Below are 20,000 nucleotides of genomic sequence, written 5' to 3' on the forward strand. Positions count from 1 at the left end.
CTGCTGGACTTAACTTCTTTCATACTTTCCTTCTGTTATATTCTTTGAATTAGTCCAGTTATGGCAAGAAATCTCAGAAGGATTTTCCTCCCTTCTCTAGATTAGATAGAAGGTGGGAACCTTCTATTATATTTTTGAAAATGTATCCTCAGTCTTATAGCAGTCTTCTGCATCCCTACCTCCATCCTTTCCCTCTCCCTTTCATACTCAGGACACACTGTTACCGCATGTTCTACTGTCTCCCTCTCCCCACAATTACACTGACCAGTTGCATGTTTTCCTATTATATTAAGTGTGTTATTTAACCTACTGTGCTACTTATAATTATTTGTTCTGTTCTATTATCACCATAACACCCTGCCTCCCCTACTACACTTTTCAGTTTGTATTAATGTCTCCCTTTTATCTCCCTCTTCCATTGTCATAGTTACCAAGGGGGTGTGAGTGGTTTAAAGCCCAGATGTTCCCGTTTCGCCTTCGTTTTGTGTTTCGTACAAAGTGTGTTGAGAAATGCATTGAGGAAACCTTTAAAATTAAATTATCTGACTCCAACAGTAAATCCTCTCACCTATTTCTCTGCGCAGATCGTTTGATGGGGAATGATGAGCAGGAGACGCCCAGGTTCTCAGTTTAACATAACTTTTTATAACAAAACATCAAGCAATTTGCAGTTACAGAGTCTCTGGGTTCAAACTACACTTCCCTGATTCACATGATTAAGGCGGATCAGTTCATGAAGTCAGGACCCCCCTTCTGTCCCTAGAACCCTCTTTTATCTCCTAAAAGAGGTTTTACTCAGAATGTAGGTAGAACTCTTCAGAAGGTACGTCCCTCTCGAACCATTTTAGTCAGTTTTAATCAATATTGTGGACACATCATGTCACCAAGCAGAGAAGACCGTTATCTTTCTGCTTCATGTGGTTTTTGTGATCTGCACCCTGAAACTATCTCACATTTATTTTGGTCTTGTGAATTTACATACAAACTCTTGAAGGACATTGCCTCGTTTGTTATCACAAAGATTTTCACTGGTTTTACTTTGCATTATAAAGATGTCATATTTGGCTGTTTTGATCACAAGAAGAAGGATGAGGATGCATATTTTCTTATAAATTTATTTTTTCTTTTTGCCAAATACCATATACACAAATGTAAGTTTTCAAGTAAAAAAACAAATTTCTTTTTGTTGAAGTCAGAGTTTGAACAGTATATCTCAACTCTCTCCTGTCTACAAAACAAAAAAGCTGTGAAGACTGCCAAAATATGCACTGCATTTAATGTCTTTAACATGTAATATTGCGTCTGTTTATTTTATTATTTATTTGTTTGTTTTTGTTTCATTATTTTCCATTTAATTATTCTTCTATTTTATTTTTTTAAATATTATTTACTTCAAATTTTTTTTTGCATTGTTTATCTTTCTGTAACTCGTTTCTTCTTCTTTGTAACTGTGCATTGTATTGCTGTTTGATATTAAAATAAATAAATAAATAAATATCTTTCTGCTTCAGCACACCCAGTCCGTGACCTGACCTAGAACAACTTTTGAGACACAACCTCCTGCCTTGTTATGACTTGCAGAGATGATAGTGGGGACACAGATTTTGCAATGTTCACATAAGATATAAGATGTAAACTATATATTTTTGTGATTATAGAATCTTACTCTAAATAGGACACAGAAAGTTTAGGCAGATAAAATAAATGCATCTAGAGTAATCATAGTTTTAAAACAATATTAGTACATGACCATTGTATCAAAAGCATCTTACATGATTAATCTATAAATGCATAGAGAGAGGGCACACACGCAGTTAGTGAAGTACGTATGAACAGACAGTGACCTAGTCAATCAGATAGTGATCCCCATGCACAGAGACAGAATAACAGATCATTTCTAACAAGTGTTAAGAGTGTTTTTGCTGAATCCTATCATTGCGTTCAGTTTACAAGCTTTCATTCGTCATCTCGTCCGTCTGTTTGAAAGATATCACCATTCAGTGTTTTTGTTTCCCGTTAGGAAAACAGTGTGTATTATTGAGTAGCCAAATACGAATTCGGGCTGCCCGGTGTATAGTGTCGAGCACACCCACCATTACCATTATTATCCAGCGTGTGGCGCTAGTGAACTTTCCGGGTGGTAGATAGTTTTGTTGACGGAAGTTCCCACGGAAGAAGAGAAGTGCTGCGATGGTGCGCGTGAAGTCCAGGTACAATGTGGTTTTCATGTACTATTTGCTCAGATTTTGTGTCTTCACCGTTCTTTTCTGAATGAATGTCTTATGACTGTAGGTATCTACTGTGCGAAGTCAACGTGACAGACAGGAGCCGCCTGTTGCTGCTGGATGACCGAGCTGTTTCAGCGGCAGTGAAGGCAGCAGTGGCACGCTTACATGGGGACTATGGGGCAGCGCTCTGCAGCACCAGATTCTCTGGTAAACAGTGGTTAGATTGCCTTAGATCATTTCACTTGGAAAAAAATAAAAAACATACTGCATTACCAGTAAAAGTGCTGCGTTCAAAATAAAAAAAATACAGACAACTAATCAGACAACGTACAGTCAAAACTAAAACTAATATAATATTACAGTTTGAACCTGGGGTCTGTGTTTTAAGTAATGATACATGAGGTGAGCTTAGTCCTGTAGACAATTACTCTAAATTCTAGGTATAAATTTCCTGAAAACACATCGGATGCAGTTTGTTTTCCTTGCATAGGAATATTAAGTATATATCACCATTCTTTAAACTCTTACGTGATCAGATAAAAATAATCACTTATCAAACAGTACATTCTGTGCAGTGTGGTACTAATTGATCTCTTAATGTTCTCTGTTTGTGTGTTTCTTTTTAGTGAAATATCTGAATGCTCACACTGGAATAGTATTCCTGCGTTTCCCCAAAAGGTGTTACAAACTCCTCTGGTCTGCTTTGCCTTTCATTACCAGTATTGAAAATCGTGGGCAGATAATCCCATGTTTTCTTAACTGTTTGCATGTGGGAGGTAAGAAAAACATCAACACACATTTCATAATGAATCAGACATACCTTTTTATAATCTTAAATATTTATGAAACACCAATAAAAAAGTGTTTGTCTTCATTTCTAGGAACAATTAGGACATGTCAGAAGTTTCTTATCCGATACAACACCCAGCAGCTCCACCGAATGCTCCCTAAATGTAAAAATGAAGGTAAGGACTTTAATAGAACACTATATAATATTCATAAAGAACTTACAGTCAGTAGTGGTCCATTTCATTCATTTATTTGCCCATGTCTTTGCTCACACTTCAAAAATTGAACCTAAAATTACAATTAAGTGTTTACCAGTTCCTTAACATGTATCTTAGACAATGCATTGAAGCTTACGTTTACTCAAGATATTTTAAAAGTTATTTTGCTGGAGGCACATCTTATATACAACACATTGCATACAAGGTGGACAAAGAAAAATTCCATGTGACTAGTTTCTTCTTTTCTTTTCATTTGCAGAAGAAAAACAGCAGGTTCAGAAAGCCATACTGGACTGCTCCTTAACTAGAGGAAACAAGGAAGCATTTGAAGAGGAATCAGAGATTGAGGAAGATGAAGAAGAGTGACTTCCCCACATGCAGTAAAATACAGCAGACTCTATTTGTTACAGGACTGATTGGAAGGAAGATATGAAGCATTTAAAGAAATGCTCACCCAACTCTGTGGAAATATGGTTAACTGCTGCAGCTGCTCAGTCAACTTGCTACTAAAGAAAACTGACTGTATCTGTCCTCAACAGGGGAACACATTATAATTTCGGTCATACACATGATTTGGGTTGATAGGGTATGAATATCCTTTAACAGCAAGGTCGCATGTTCGAGCTTCAGAAGACCGAAGGCTGTTACTGAATTACTATCTCAGTTTGAGAGTGTCTAAAAAATAAAACTGCAATCACTTAGCAAGACTACAGGCTGAGTCTGGAAAAAAAGTTTTATATTTCAATGAACTTATTTTGTATTTATTCTATGTTTTGTGCTCATGTGTATATTGTTTACAAATTAAAGCACTATTTTTGAAAGATACCGTGTTTGTGGTGCCCCAAAAAATAAATTCTGTACACACTTATTGTAGAATTGTAAAATAGTTTATTAAAGATTATATAAATATCAGCTGACAAAGTATTGTCTTTTTAGCATAGGCTTAATATTAGGCGATCTATTTATTTACCATATCGTCACAAATGTCAAAATTGTTTTTTTTGCCTGAATCATCTCCTCATGACGCCAGCCACCTATGGTAAAATCGCCTACATCCTCAGTTGATCAGATCATGTGATTTTACCCCTTTAGGATAATGACCTATGTCAAGTGTGTGACTTAAGCGGATTTATTATGCCTAAGTCAAAATAAAATGTGACTTAGGCAATTTTTTGAACATGCCTTTGTGACTTAAGCAAGATATGGTAATACTTTACGCTAAGATGTCTACATAAGAGTGACATGAGCCTGTCGTAAACATGACATGGGATGTGTAAGGAACATTAATGACACTTTGAAGTAACATTAATGCTCATGATATTTGTCATGTCATGTTTCTGACAGGCTTCTCTTAGGTAGATACCTTCAAAAAGTGTTACCATATCTTGCTTAAGTCACAAAGGCATGTTCAAAAAATTGCCTAAGTCGTTTATTTCTCTTAAGTTACATAATTTACACACAGTGTTATTACTATGCCAATATCCATCCTTTGTTACATCCTTTTTGAGTGAAATGATCAATAAATGTCATATGTTACACTTTTGGTGAAGTTTTTTGTTTCCGAAACTTGAAAAAATGAGTTAGGCGATTATTTTAACATGGTGACGTTATCCTATTTAACTTGAATGTACCGATGGTTGTATCTGTACCCAGTGCCGTTGAGAGAGTTCAATCAATCAACGGCTCTGCCTGTAGCTACCATAGACTGTTTATAAGCTACATAAGCCGGCGACGCTTTTACGACTACATTTCCCACAATGCTTTGCCGGGCCTCTACTAAGTAGATTTTGCACTCAATAGAAGAAACATCCGGGTCTCGCAGGTTCCTATTTGGCGACCCGTCGCCATTAGTACAAGCTCGTTGTAGCGGATATATTTTTTGGTCAAAATCTCTTAATTTTCTCGTTTTCCATCCTTTGGAAAACATTTAACGCCTTGTTAAGGGCATTTTGTTTCCTTAACGTGTAAAAGACTTAAATTCGGGGGGTCTTGGCCCCGCGTGGCGAGCTTTCGTCCTCTCTACAACCTAGTTAACTTGAGACGCCGAAATCGTGTCTCTATTTTTTCTTCGGGTTGTTTATTGTGAAGATGTCGCCGTGATGGGGTCTCCGCGTTTGACAGAAATGAATCAGGGCCTTCGTCGCCTGACCCGCACTCACTGCAGCCCGCTTTCCCCTTTCGTTTTTCTGTTTGATGCTAGGGAGCTCAGCAGCTCTCTACCCGGAGCTCGGCCCCAGCGCTCACTGCACGGAGAAAAACATGGAGAAAAACCCCAACAGCAGCACCAACACCAAGGTTCCGCCCCGTTCCAGCTCCACAGGCCCACCGCCGGGCGATTCTAAACCCAAAACAGGTGAAAACCCATTAATACACAACATACAGTAAACGTCACTTGAGGTTGTCAAAACCAATATCTGCACTTACAGCTAAACTCTCACTGCCCTGTGGCCTGCTGGGGCCTAGCAGTAGCGCAGAGCGTGTTTATCTGGTATGGCTGACGTCGCTGTCAAAACATTTGGCCCTCTGATAGTCAGAACTGTAACGTAACGTTAGGTAATGTTTGCACACAGCATTGTCTGTGTAACCCTTCGCCCTGCATTTGTGCAGCACAGTTGTCATATGCATGGATGCAGAGAGACACCTGACCCATTTTAACAATTAACTTTTGCAAAAATAAAGTTTGACCGCTCAGTAAGGCCACTCTTTAGATGTTTACAAGTTTTTTGTATGTTTAAATTAGTCTGATGCATATTTTGAATACCTCTCCCATTGCTTGCAGGGTCAAAATATGTTATCTAAAATTGTGTGGAAGTTGTTCCTGGATTAAGAAAATGTAGAACACCTAACATTGAAGATAGAAAATACAAAAATTAAAGAGGTTGACCTGTGTCCTAGGTGTAGAATATGCTGTGTGTATATAGCCCTAGCACTAATGACAACTGATTTAATCAAGTATGACAACATGTTGAAACCAGATAACAAAGTTTCCCATATTACTTACTGTTTTAGTCCAGTACTTTCTGGTAAAGAGTCAGGCATCAGCAGAATGAAAATGTTATAGGATACTATTTCTGTGCATATTTTGTATATATATATATATATATGTATATATTTATATATATATGTGTGTGTGTGTGTGTTCCCCAGAAAGTAAAAATAATGGAGGCTCCAGGCGGTACAGCCGCAAGCGTGAGCCCACCTTTCCTAAAACCGACAGTTTCCAAGGCCCTCGCCACACCAATTCACAGAAAAGCAAGAATTTTGACAAGAGACCCCCTCAGAGAGGTGGAGGACGACAGTATGGAGTTGCAGGTGGAGGACGACGTGAGGAGGTTGGTATTTATTTTTCTAAAGAAGATCTCATTAAAGATCTTGTTTGAACTTTGAAAAGAAGCCCAGCATCAGTTATACAGATTCTTACCCACTTCTGCCTCTCCAGGTAGCAGAGACACGCCGGGCCGAGTTTAGCCCGGCTCAATTTGCTGGACCGAAAAAGATAAGTCTCAACCACCTGCTAAACTTCACCTTTGAACCCCGTGGAGGTAACAGTGGCATCGGAGATGGAGGCCACTCCGGATGGGGCCGCCGAAACAAATGGGGCCACAAGCACAAGCCCTTTAACAAGGAGCTTTTTCTGCAGGCCAAGTAAGCAGCCTCTCCAAATAATACATAATATAAAAATGAGAACATTAACATGTGGGAGTTAACTGACTTTCTGTGTTTCAGTTGCCAGTTTGTGGTGACTGATGACCAGGACTACAAGGCTCACTTCACTGATCCAGACACTCTGGTCAACTGGGACTGTGTACAGCAAGTGGTGAGTATCAGTCATCTGTTGAACTGTACTGCCAGTAAATACGTGTAAGAAATAAAGTCTGCATTAATTTAAATACTGTTCCACGAACGATGATCTGTTTGTGTTTGTCTACAGCGCATCTATAGTCATGAGGTGCCGTCTTGCCCGATCTGCCTCTACCCTCCGTTGGCAGCCCGCATCACTCGGTGTGGGCACATCTTCTGCTGGCCGTGCATGCTGCACTACCTGTCACTTAGTGACAAGACCTGGTCCAAGTGTCCCATCTGCTATGAGGCAGTTCAAACTGCAGACCTGAAGAGGTAACTGAGATATTTATAAAGCCTTGTAGGCTCTTTCTGAAGTAAATAACAGCAGTGAAAGAGGTGTACATGTCTTCACATACAGGCACATTTTTTTAGTTTTGGTTGGTTTCTTGTTGCAGTGTGGTTGCTATGGAGACCAGGCAGTATGTGGTTGGTGACACAATCACCATGCGCCTGATGCGGAGGGAGAAGGGGGCTCTGGTGGCCATGCCTAGCTCTCAGTGGGTGAAGGTGGAGGAGCCTGTTCGCTTTGGAGGTGAGAAACAAGCATCTTTATTTTCCTTGAAATATCATGGTCTTCATTATGATTTTATATGTCTTACAGTAAATCTATAGCGCCTTCTACATACAGACTTTTCATGTCCTCAAATAAGTTGTATTGATGGATTAATTTATCTCTCAGAAATACAAGAGAGGTACAATACAAAGAAATAATAAACATTTCCACTTTTCAGTGTTTTCTATATGTATAACTCCTAAAGAGGTTAATTCCCCTACTTTCCATTCACGCATGTTTTCTAGATGCAAGTCTTAGCCAATACTCCAAGCTGCTGCTGACCTCCCCGACGCAGGTTCTGAGCCTGGTGGCAGAAGAGAAGGCTGTGCTGCAGTCTCAGCTGCACCAGGAAGAGGATGCCCACGGGTGCTTTACCCAGAGCGCCCTCTGTCTTTTGCAGGTCACTAAAGCTTTAACCTCTTTGTGACAGGTTATTTTGTCTGTAGTCATAAATGTAGCAATAGACAGTACATAGTTTTGAAAACAATCACCATATGAAATGAGTGTCATTCAAAATATACAAATCAAGCAGGCATGACAAACACTCAAAGTAGTTAACAAGTAAGGTTTTATTCTTCCACTGAATGTAAAATCAATCTATGTTTTGTCCTGCATGTCTCCAGCTGGAATACGAAATCTACTCTTTAACTCAGAATAAAAACAGGCATAGCTGTAGACTGATATTCACATCTCTAACTGCTTGTCTTTTTGGTTTAGGAGCGAGAGGAAACTCTGCTGAAGCAGCAAAAGGCAAGTGTAGTGGACAACCTCGACCTGTCCTCTCTGACTCTGGAAGAACCTTCTTCTCCTGTGGAGGAAGTGGTTACTAACAGCAGCACCAGCACCAAGGTCAGTCTAAAATCATTCTTGACAACCTTGTATCAACTGGTGAAGATTTTTTTTCTACTGCTTTGTCCTTATGATTAGTAAGAGGTGCCTGTCTCTTTCCCTTGTAGCCTGTGCTGCAGTACTCCTCTGCATTTGATGACGAAGTGGCAGAGATAGCAGAGGTCCCAGAGGAGGACGCCGCTGCAGAGTTGCCAGGCTTCCCTGAAAGCCTTTTGGAGAGTGTGCTGGAGGAGCCTCCAGAGGCTATCGTGGATTCAGCCCCAGAGCCCCAGCCTGATGAGGGAAGTCCTGCCACCCAGGCAGAGTCAGCCCGCCCTTCAACCAGTGTGGTGCACGGACCCTACTACTATTTCTACCAAGGTGGGTGATTCCCTGCTGTCCTGCCTTGGCCTAAAAGGGTTTCTCCGGCACACTGAAATCATCAGAAGTTGATTTTTAAGTTGCGTCAAGCTTGGCTGCTGTGAGGGAAATGTTACTTACTTCATTCAAAGCTGACAAAGCTTGTGTGGTTTGTAAGAATTATAATTCAGTAACACACTTTACCATAGCTGGAAAATCTTGTACATTAAGTCATTGAACAATAAAGGAGTCTGACCTTTAAATAGATGCAGCCTGTTTGTCTCGGCTGTAAAGGCTTTTCGTATTTCTTCTCTTACGCTTAAGTTTCGGTGTTGACTCAAACTTTTCCTCATCAACTTTCCTTCCTTCTCCAATGTCTGTCCCTCCAGCTGATGACTGCCAGCAGATGTTCCTGCATCCTGTGAATGTACGCTGTCTGTTGCGTGAATACGGCAGCTTGGAGGCCAGTCCTGACTCCATCACTGCTACAGTGGTGGAAATTGTGGGACACACAGTCACTGAGGTCAGCAAAACAAGGAGACCCTAATCACATAATATTCTGATCATTTTGGTGAACATGAGTAGACAAAGTGGCAGACGTTTCAAGTTTAAGGCAGTCATTTTCTACCTAAAACTGCTTTTACAGTCTATAATGGCCTTTCTGTTAGTCTGCTTAAGTCAAATGGAAACAGTTTTTGCTTCAACTGATTTTTAATGCACGGGTCTGTTGCAGGATATCCGTCGTCGGCATCGATATCTGGCTCATCTGCCACTCACATGTGAGTTCAGCATCTGTGAGTTATCTCTACAGCCGCCAATCCTGTCCAAAGAAACTCTGGACACATTTGCAGGTCAGAACACTTTGCCTGTTTTCAGAATGCAAATTTACAGTTGTAGCAAAGGGATTTCATAGACTAACTGTTGTATTGTATACATTTTCCTCCACACCACTAGATGACTTGGAAAAGAGAAAGCGTCTGAGGCAGAAGAAAGTGAGGGATGAGAAGCGAAGAGAGAAGCGAATTGAAATCGAGGAGAATAAGAAGCAGGGTAAATGTAAGTACAGCTGATCAGATCACAAGTGAAATCATACTTCCAGGATAATGTACACAGATGAGAGATGTGTAACTGTATTTGCAATCATATGTCCGCCAGATCCTGAGGTGCATATTGGACTGGAAAACCTTCATCATTTCCCAGCATTCGGGTCTCCTCCTCACTACAGCAGCCCCCCAGTGCAGCCTGACTTCATGTTTGCTCCCCCTTCACCCCTCAGCAGCAGTCCTTCCTCTGGTAAAAGCAGCTCCTTCTCTGCAATTTATTTTAAATTTAATCTGTGGCTATTTATGCTTGAGCATTTGGACACTAAGTTGAGCATTGCTTCTGTTGTTTTAGATGGGATTAGGTTCCCAAGTCTGAATGGACAAAGCACTTCACCCATTGTGGGTAGTGTGGAGGATGACTCCCACTGTATGTCCTTTGCACAGGTGTGTATGGCAAATATGCAAATGCCAAATTAGCACTATAATACACGGAGACTGCTTTTGACATAAGGGAAGTGCATCACATAACTGAAGTGCTAATGTTGGAGCCAACACTTGACATGGTCCTGTGTCCTGTATAGATGCTAAGAGATGGGAAAGCCAGAGCTGATGCTGGGCCCAGGATCACTCCAAAGAAAGGTAGAATAACATTGTAGATGTGATGACTTGAAAATGCAAAGTAACAATTTTAACAGCAAAAGCTAAAGTTGGCATTGATTTAAAAACGTTGAATACTTGTATCAAATGTGTGATATAAGTTTATGACAAAATTATAAATTCACTGGACAGGAGTTCATTTATGCACCTGCATTTTTTGTGAGCATTGTAATACTTGCCTGAATTAGATTAATCTAAACAAACCATTTAAAGAAATGCTTGGAATATGCACAACTGCCGACTGGCTCTTGATAATGGGCTGCATAAAGACGGAATAACCGTGTACATGCAGCGACTGTGAAGTCACCCATTGGTCTGTGGACTTTAAAGCTTGAATTGGTCATTGTTTTTTTTAAATCCTTTTTTTTTTTTTTTTTTTGTGGTTCTGGGGTGGTTACAATTTAACTGCAGGGCAGGCTCGGGTACCATTAGAATAGCAAATGCTAAGTCTTATATAGTTCTAGCTAGTGAGCTTGGTTAGCAAGACCCGGTCAAGAAAAGCACAACTGAATGCTCTAAACATTTTTAGTGACCGAAATGTTAAAATTAAATTTGATTAACTCGTTGCTCACTGGTAGAGCATGTAATACTAAGGCTGAGTCCTTATCACTGTGGCACAGGCTTGAGTCTTGGCCGGGGCCCTGTGCTGCATGTCTTCCCCTCTCTGCCCTTTCTTCTCTGCCTTCTGTCACTAAATAGCAAAAAGCAAACAGACTGATTCTTCTTAAGCCAGGAGCCACTTTTGAGATGTTAAATTGGTTATGAAAGGAAAAATCTATTATAATGTATCATAAAACTAATCCTGAAACAATGTTTGACTTGTTAAATGGTCTGTTAAGCTGTTGTTCACAAAATAATAAATTTGTATATTCATAGTTTGCTCTGTACTTGCATGTGCTTGTGTCAGTTGGTATAAGTAGCAGGTCCTGATAGGCATGTGGGAGAAAGAACTGGAGCTTGGTGTATTATTGTGCATTTCCTGTAAAGCCTGTTTTTTCACGGCTGTTGAGCAATGCAACTCCCTGAAGGCTTCCTGAACTCAGTGTTGTGTCTTGTGCCATGCAGATACACTGCTCGCGCCCCCAGCAGCAGACAGCGATGGAGAGAGTGACGGGTCGGACCGAGTCCCTGTTCCCAGCTTCCAGAACTCCTTCAGCCAGGCCTTTGAGAAGGCACTTCTGCAGCTGGACAGTGGTCAAGCTTCTCCTCCACAACCTGTGGTTGTACCAGGTCTGGCATCTATCAATTAAATGTATCTAATAAATTTAAGTTTCATTTTTCTAAAGCTAAGCTGTTTTAAAACTTGCACTCATCCTCGGTGTCTTGTCTTTTAGATGAAAAAGGAGGCAAGAAGAAAAAGAAAAAGCAGAAACTTCTGTTCAGCACATCCATGGTTCACACAAAGTAGACAACACTGAAGTTCATTTAATCCAATTTCATGTTTCTTGAGTTGATCTTCCCACTGCTTGTGTTTTTACTTCCATGCAGATTTTTCTTGGAACGATAAGCTATGGAGAAAAGGTTTTAGTGTGTAGCCAAAGTTCATGCTGCTTTTAGTCATAGTTCTATGGGCTTGAGCCATTGTTTGGGTGGCATGTCTTCAGTTTAATTTCCATAATTTTTGCGTTGTGCAACTAGGTCAAAGCTTTGCAGCAACCTCCTGTTGCACTTAACGCCTTATGTGTAACATTTGCTGAGATGCTCAGTAAAACAAGATATAACAAGCTGATGGATCTCATGTATGCTTTTGGCTATTAGGGTGTCCAGATACAAGACTTTCATCACATGTGGTTGCTATATGATGTCCAACTTTCCTGAAGTTGACTCTGAGCGTCTAGGATCCATGAGTAGTATTGATAAGATAATACTGGTGCTTTATATAAGAGTAGCAGTCAGCCAGCTGCACGTACGTTGCACCTTTTTACATCTTTTTCAAGATGCTCAGTGCTCAGACATCAATGTGGAACCTCCACTTAGAATGGATAAAAACATACATTTCAGTGTTCATCACAGGTAATAATTTGGGTTAGTACTTCATTACACTTCAACAGAATAGATTTCGGGATTGACATCAATGGCCTTTTGTAACAATAACATGAATATGTGATGTTCTAATACCATTGTGAGGAAGTGAAAACACAGTATTGTATTAAAGAGATTAGGTCTGTTGGTTCAACAGAACTCCAGTATATCCTGTGTGGTTAAACCATAAATACGCACTTTCTTTCATTTAGTTTCTCCTCTGTGTCATATTCCGTTTTTAGAAGGTTAACTAACTTTTAACATTACTCCCCCAGTTTAATTTCAGTGTTGAAAATGTGTGAAGTTGGAGAATTGCTGATGTTTTAAAGAATGCTTTGGAAACCTGAAGAAAAGTGGATTGAAAATTTGTTTTGTTTGAGGGTTCTTTAATTCACCTTTATTTTTGAGCAAGTTTAAAGACTAGTGAACATGACTAGTCTGTTGAACTAAATAAACAATTATGCACAATCAAGAAACTGACTGTTTGATGTTGCTTTTAGCTCGAGGCTAAACAATAAAGAATTACCAAACCCAAGAAGTCACCAGAAATAAAGACAGTTGCTGCCATCCTGTGATGCATTTTTTATTTTTTTCCACATGAGGGCAGTCTTGACAAGCCTAATCTAAAACCTTGTTATAAAGTTCTCTCAGCCGTAGACGAAGCATTTACATTAAATGCCTGTTTAAATCGGGCAGGTGCATGATCGGGCATGAATAGCATGCATAAAGTTATTAAAATACATTAATTATATAGGTTCCGTATACCATAAGGTCATCATTCAGAAAGTCATTAGCATTTTATTTATTTGTTTCATTTAACTTTTTCTAAACTGTCAAGTAATGTTAAGTTTTCTTCTTAATTGCCCATTATTACGATTAATGTAGAATGGGATAATTCTGTCCCAATCACATTATCCAGTCTAGTAGAAGCAAAACATGCGTCAAGTCATCCAAATTCAGCCCGGAAGTGAAATATGAGTACGTCTGAGGGGTAATTTGGGAATTAAAGAAATGTCCTGTAAATTAAAACTTACTTCATCGACATATGAACATTTCAACGACCGTTAATGGTCTTGGTCCTTATACCAATTTTAACTTAACTTTATAACTGGCTCCAATATTAGTTAAGTTTACGTTTGTGCTGTAGTTTATTTTGAAAGTAGTAACCGGAAGACATTTGTGGTGCTTGCTGGCTTGACACTGGTTTAGGGGCTAACCAGTCAGTCGGCTTGCTCCGCGCTGTCTAGTCTAGACTGTCAACAACACTGCAACCTGAGACGGGATAGCCAGCCAGCTAACTAAACCAGCTAAGTTAGCTGCTCTGCTAGCCGCTGTATAAACCAACTGTCACGACTCGTAATTATTCGTCTAAGTTGGAGAGACATATCGTGTTTAAAGTCGTTTCGACAAAAGAAGAGGCAAAGTGACTTTCTCATTTGGTAAGTTGTCTCCAGTTTGGATCAAACATCAAGAGAAAGACAGGTTCAGTCAGTGTTTCCATTTTGCGAGTCTTGAGTTGTTAGCTTGCCGTTGCTAGCCAGCAGCAAGCTGTTGATGCGTTTATCCCTTCCTCCTATTTAAAGTCTCCGGAATTATTAGATAAGTTAAACTCTATGTCTATTCTCAATGCGTCGTGATCATTCAGTGCTTGAGGGTAGTTTTTATGCTTTAAACCTGTGAAGTCCAGGAGATTTTGGTTCAAATTTGTCAACTTCCTATGCATTCATTTATGTCTCTGTTTAGCATCTTTCAGTCTGTACTTACTTCACATGCAAGGCTCCTTTTTCTCGCCAAAAACTTGGCTATCAGTCAGATTTTTCATTTTATTTTAAATAACAAAGTATAAAGCTGCCAGGAACCGAAAATACAAACAAAAGACACATGTGTCTATGGAAATGTACCTTTTTTTCTTTTTTCTTTTTTACCATTTATACACACAAAATCAGCAGAAAAAAATAAATAAAAGTACAAAACAGTCTATTTGCATGTAAATTAAAAATAGTAATAGTTTTCATTGTAGAAAGAAAATTCACATTTTAAAAATGGTCTAGAAACATAAATGGAACACTGAAAGCTGCTATGAATGCACTTTCAACTGGCTTTCTCAGCTTGTCTACATATGATATATAAATAAAGTTATTACTGTAAATAAACGTGTATTTTCAATAAATAGATTGACTCCAGATGCACTCCTGTAATGAGCAGGCCAACTATGTCTTTTGCTCAATTGGACCGGGTACTGTCCGCGATACGAGGTACTCTAACGTTAGGTGAGCGGACAGGACAGGAGGAAGAGCTAACATTTGTTGCAAACTTGTAGACGGAGACAGACTTATTTCAGTGGAAATAGCCGTTATGAAATGTATTAAATGAATGTACATGGGTCATTTGTTAAAATCAGCGAGTGTCGTAGGTTAACGTTATTTTGATTTAGCCAGAAAGTATAAAATACCATCGCTGTATCTAATTTTGGGTATGTATGTATGAAGGATTTGTCAAATACTCATTAAATATAGCCTTTTGGTTAACTGTGGCACATTTACATTCATTCGAGAGGAAAAAAACCCTATAAACCTTACCTTATCTATTGGATCATGTCCATTCATACTGAATAAAATAAAAATAAATACTAAAGACAGGTCAAACTTTACATGAAGTTCTTGAATGACAGCAGACAACTGATCTTATGACTTTGGATGTTGCTAGTGGTACTTTGCATGTTTGTGGAATGTACACTCTGTGACAACTCACTCTAGAAATACTGTAGTTCTTCTTTTAGTTGTTAATAGACTAGTTGGCATGAAGTTGGCTATGTTATGAAATGTCCTCTGTGTAACTGGCTGGACCAGGTTGCTGACTTGATATCTTTTGCTAGTAACACTCTGAGCCTTACTCCCCTTATGTACTTGCTTCCTGCTAGAATCAAAGCCATGTCTCTGACTTTTTAATGCACCTACTTCTTAAAGATGCTTGCCACATGCCAGAAATAATGCAGATATTAGACTTGTTGACTTTTGCTGTTTGTGGCATTCAGTAGTGTCTTTTGTGTAATACTCATATGTCTAAGGCTATATAAGGCAGACACTTTCCTAATCCCTGCTGTGCTGCTCGACCCGCCATCGCAGTGAATGTTTAGCATTCCATCTTAGCGAAGGCGTTTCCTGTCAACATCTAAAGTTCAAGTTTTCAACTTTTCAATCACTATTAGGCCTGCACAAGTCACATTTTCAGAGTTTTTTCAGTGTCACTCTGTTTCCTTGAAATTTCCCATTTTTGATGCAGCTATTTTATCGATAAAAATTATGCAATTAGCACCTAGGTGGTTGAAACTTGTACATAAAATGCAGTGCACAGAAAATGGACAGACAGAAATCCATGGCTCACACAGAAAAGGGCATAAAACAGTGCTGTTATCATTTCTAATTCCAACATTCACAGATTGAATTTACATAGATATCATGAGGAGTGTGTGAGTAGTGGCAGGTGAGCAGTCATAGAGGTCATAATGCAAATAGAAGAACAGGAAAAGGTAAACATTGAGCAGCATTAAGTTAATGACTTTCTTCACATTTTTTGTTGTTTTTTAAGTCTGGACTTATGCCATCAGCTGAAATGAAGGGTGTGACTGTGTTTACTCATGTCTGGTCTGTGTAAACATTATCATCTATTTGCTTCTGTATGGAGGCGTGAGAACACCACAGTGAAAAGTATTTGGACAGCCCGTAGCAGCTCTGCTGTGATTTGTCTTCCACAGCCTTAATCGCAGCAGTGTTGACGGGTGAAAGCTTGTGTGCTTTTTTGACACAAAGTGTGTTCCTCTTAGGCTCCTCCAACTCCTTCCTCCTGTGTGATATGACATCGCTGCTTGGTCACAGCAAAAGCCAGAGATCGACAGCAGACGGTTGACATCTGGTCAGGTAAGATTGTCTTGCATCAGTTGAATCCAGCATGTAATTTTTCCAAAAGAACTGTTGCTGGTCTGTATAGTGAAGTGTATTTCGACACTGCAACATGTGGAAAGCATTATCAGCTGTGAAGGAGTCTCTTAAAGGGCTAACACACAAGTACTGTAGTTGTAATGTTTTCTATCTACGTTTTCACTATAGAAACAACTGATAAAACTCATTATCGTCACAATGTGCCAAAATAGCAGAGTCAGATGATCTTAGTTATCTCACGTTTATCACTTTACCCGATTTTAGATTGGAAAGTCAGTTCAAGATATACATATGAAAGTTCATGAGGGGAGGAGCTCAAAGTTAAATGACAGTCTGGTGTGAGTTTGCTGTGGAAAGCCCATTCACTGTCTGAGCCTGATTTGCCTGTGTTACAACATGAAAACGAAAACAACGTCATTGTACGGTTGTCCAGCCCCTCCTGTGTCTCGGGATCCACCTTAAAGGTACACAGTCCTGATTGTACTGTACCAGTTTATGTCAGCTAAAGCCAGTAATTGTACTGATTCCAGGCTTTACTAATGTTTTGTTGTATATTAGGCTAAAATGTCTACCACATTCTGCAAGTACAGAATATTCTAAAGACAAAGCAAAAGAGGCTCTATGTTCAATTACATTTTTTATGTGAACAAAACATAGGTCAACTGGTTTTAACATACCTACTAAATATACAAAGTATGTAGCTAAACAAATGTAGTCTATGCAAAAATAAAAGGAATACATTTAAATATGCACAACAGCAGAAGTGAATCAATATGCAACTGGTGCTGAAACCGCAGCCCTTTTTTACATCAGACATTCTCATACGTTATTGCAGAAAAAGCACAGATGTAATTAATAACCGCAATGATTACTAGCATTAGCATGGTGGCTCACTGGGACACTTAAATGCTTCTGAAACGTTTTCATGTCAAAGACCCCTTAATTGATACACATTAGGTCCATCTGAAAATATTTAGGTTATTCAATATGATTAAGACTGGAATTCTGTAGTTGTCAAGTACAGTTGAGGAGATAAGCATGGAGGAAATTACACCTTTGATTAGAATAGTTATTCATATGTTAGGCTCTCTGCAGTGAATTAAATAGTGAAAATAAACTATTCTTATTTTTCTGGAACTTCTTCAAGGAGAAGTGTGGATCCTTGAAATCCCTGGCTGAGAACCACTGCTTTAACAGACCTGAGCCATCCTTAATATTATTAGTTTCAGCTTTGTTTTATCTGCTGTGATAAGGCAAATGTTTGGTGTGAAAATAGCCTTATTTATAGGAAATTCTAATCATTTATTCAAGAGACTCCCGTACCACTCCATGAATGTTGTGTCCAGAGGATTCCATTCAAATAAGTGTAAATGAAGTCATCCAAAAAAAGAAACAAAAATTATTGTTGACTTGTCATGCAACCCTGATTCCAAAAATATGTGGGCCATTGTGTAAAATTTAAATAACAACAATTAAATGATTTGCAAATCCTTTTCAACCTACATTACATTGAATACATTTCAAAAGCACAATTTTTAATGTTCAAACTGAGCAACTTTTGTTTTTTGTAAATATATATATATATAGTGATTCTGAATGTGATCCATTCTGTTTTTATTGATGTTTTACACAGCTTCCCATTTTTTTGAATCTGGGTTGAAGAAGGAAAGGCGCATGTGCTACTTACAACAATAATGATGGCTCTGTTCTTTTCAAGTGTCCCAGTAAGCCATGACAGTGTGACAGTGAGCAGAATGCACAATACCAGGACAATGAAACTGAAGCAACTAGATGGAATTCAGCCATCATTAATTCTATTATTTACGCTTATGCTTTTCATACGGTGACCTGTCAAAATGCCAAAATTTGATTGATGATAAAAACAGTAATTTGTTAGTTGTATCATGCAGCATTACCTGTGCTTTAACCTGCTAGAGTGATCAATAACCTTGTGTAAATATCTTACTCACTCGTCTGTGTAGTTGTACTGCAGTGTAAGGCACTCCCTAGACAAAGTCCACAGTAAAGGTTAGATATTGTGAGTGCTATCAGGCTAATAATAAAATTGACTTTTTTACTTTCAAGGTGCTGTTGAAGAGCATGGCTGCACAGGTAGAAGTTCAGACAGGGGAGGTAGGGAGGACAGTGGTGGGAGGACGTCTTCACCTGAGTCCCCTGACCGACTCCAGCAATAAAAGCCACATCGAGATGCCTCCCATCAGCCAGACCCATATCATGACTCCAGAACCTAACAAACCTGTCCCAGGCCCCAAGCCACGGCTCACTCCCAAACCTTTTACTGTGGAGAGAAACACCACTATTAAGCCCATACTTGCTCCTAAGCCCCAACCCAAACCCCGACCAGAGTCCACTCGCCTTCCTGGATACAAACCGGAGATTCAATGCAGTCCAAAACCACAGCAATCAGTTCCCACTAGCAAACCCAGGCCAGTGTCAACCAACCCCAACCGACCTTCCCCTACCTCCTTTAAAACATCTAATAAGTTGAACACTGGACAAACAACAAAGCCAGTAGTCCAACCATTTAAACCGGCTCCTCCTCTTGACCCTGAAGACCCCAGTAAACCCATTTTTCCTCTAGCAGCAGAGAGACCAAAACCTGGTTCATCAAGCTTGGCCTATTCCAAGAGTCTTAAACAACTTCCTGCAGCAGAGTGGTCTGGAAGCACTAAAAATGAAGATGAGAAGGACCAGATGAAATCCAGCAGAGGTGGGCCCTCCATTACCAGAGCCAAGTCCATGGGTTTTCTTGCTCAGGTAGGGCAGGAGGAAGAAGAAGGGGAGAGGGCGAATGCTGTGGCAGAAGTAACACTGCGGCCACAGCCCAGAGGCTCCAGGCCCAGACCTGTGTCAGCCATTTTTCTTGACAGTCCAACCCAGACAGACAAACCAGTTCCTGCACCTCGCTGGGCAAGACGGCCGCTTTCAGCTGATCTCACATCCAAGTTTGAGTCAATCGGTCTGTCACTGCACCGTAAAACTCCCAAAGCAAACACTAAGGAGAACACTCCAGAGGATAAGGCACTGCCACAGAGGAGAGAGCAGGAGAAAACCCCTAAGGCTACCACACCACAAAGTACTGATGGTGGAGCTCATCCAGGTGTCTCAGACCAAAGAAACAAAAATACAGAAGAAATGAAAGAGACTGGTGAGGATAAGCCTGCAGTTAGCATCAAGTCCCGAATCAGTCTCCTCCTCGATTCATCCTCTTCTCCTGGGACAGGTGTCACAGGCCAAGGGACAGAACTTCACTCTCCAGTGCAGCCAGTCCCTGAACCCGAGCCAGCAGTGGGTGTCAAACAGCTTATCAAGCAGCTGACAGAGGACACAACACCAACCCAGGGCCCTGCTGTGAAACCACCACTGAAGCCCCGCCCCTTACCCCTTGACCTGACTAAAAGGTAAGAGCGGCTCTTTATGTCTCCTCAGCTTTGCTTTTGTCCCATGTCTTTGTCCACAAGTTCCATTGTCATGCATGGCTTATTGTCTTTGTGTGATAT

The 20,000-nt window shown here is 39.9% G+C and overlaps 3 protein-coding genes across 4 annotated transcripts in view; all 3 read left to right on the forward strand.

Moving 5' to 3' along the window:
* The first annotated feature begins 2,141 nt into the window (after positions 1 to 2,141).
* pop5 (POP5 homolog, ribonuclease P/MRP subunit) lies at positions 2,142 to 4,060 on the forward strand. The gene is made up of 5 exons (XM_059337376.1): positions 2,142 to 2,210; positions 2,293 to 2,435; positions 2,855 to 3,004; positions 3,110 to 3,193; positions 3,495 to 4,060. The coding sequence occupies exons 1-5, from the start codon at positions 2,191 to 2,193 to the stop codon at positions 3,599 to 3,601; spliced, it is 504 nt and encodes a 167-aa protein (XP_059193359.1). The 5' UTR covers positions 2,142 to 2,190; the 3' UTR covers positions 3,602 to 4,060.
* Positions 4,061 to 5,002: 942 nt separating this feature from the next.
* Positions 5,003 to 13,017, forward strand: rnf10 (ring finger protein 10). Its single transcript, XM_059337611.1, has 17 exons — positions 5,003 to 5,588; positions 6,383 to 6,567; positions 6,675 to 6,880; positions 6,962 to 7,052; positions 7,167 to 7,351; positions 7,474 to 7,610; positions 7,877 to 8,031; positions 8,349 to 8,480; positions 8,588 to 8,840; positions 9,209 to 9,342; positions 9,553 to 9,670; positions 9,774 to 9,875; positions 9,975 to 10,112; positions 10,215 to 10,306; positions 10,444 to 10,501; positions 11,585 to 11,749; positions 11,854 to 13,017. Exons 1-17 carry the CDS (start codon positions 5,429 to 5,431, stop codon positions 11,925 to 11,927), a joined length of 2,385 nt encoding a protein of 794 aa, XP_059193594.1. The 5' UTR covers positions 5,003 to 5,428; the 3' UTR covers positions 11,928 to 13,017.
* Positions 13,018 to 13,808: 791 nt separating this feature from the next.
* si:ch73-138n13.1 (calponin homology domain-containing protein DDB_G0272472) overlaps positions 13,809 to 20,000 on the forward strand; it is a 31,392-nt gene continuing 25,200 nt past the window's right edge. Inside the window, exons 1-3 of one of the 2 annotated variants that reach the window (XM_059337578.1) lie at positions 13,809 to 13,980; positions 16,296 to 16,458; positions 18,565 to 19,901. In XM_059337578.1, the coding sequence (XP_059193561.1) occupies positions 18,580 to 19,901 (1,322 nt within the window). In that variant the 5' untranslated portion in view covers positions 13,809 to 13,980; positions 16,296 to 16,458; positions 18,565 to 18,579. The remainder of the gene's footprint in view (positions 13,981 to 16,295; positions 16,459 to 18,564; positions 19,902 to 20,000) is intronic. The other variant, XM_059337577.1, reaches the window with a different exon arrangement.

The sequence above is a fragment of the Centropristis striata genome, chromosome 7 (assembly GCF_030273125.1).
Source record: "Centropristis striata isolate RG_2023a ecotype Rhode Island chromosome 7, C.striata_1.0, whole genome shotgun sequence".
NCBI lineage: Eukaryota > Metazoa > Chordata > Actinopteri > Perciformes > Serranidae > Centropristis > Centropristis striata.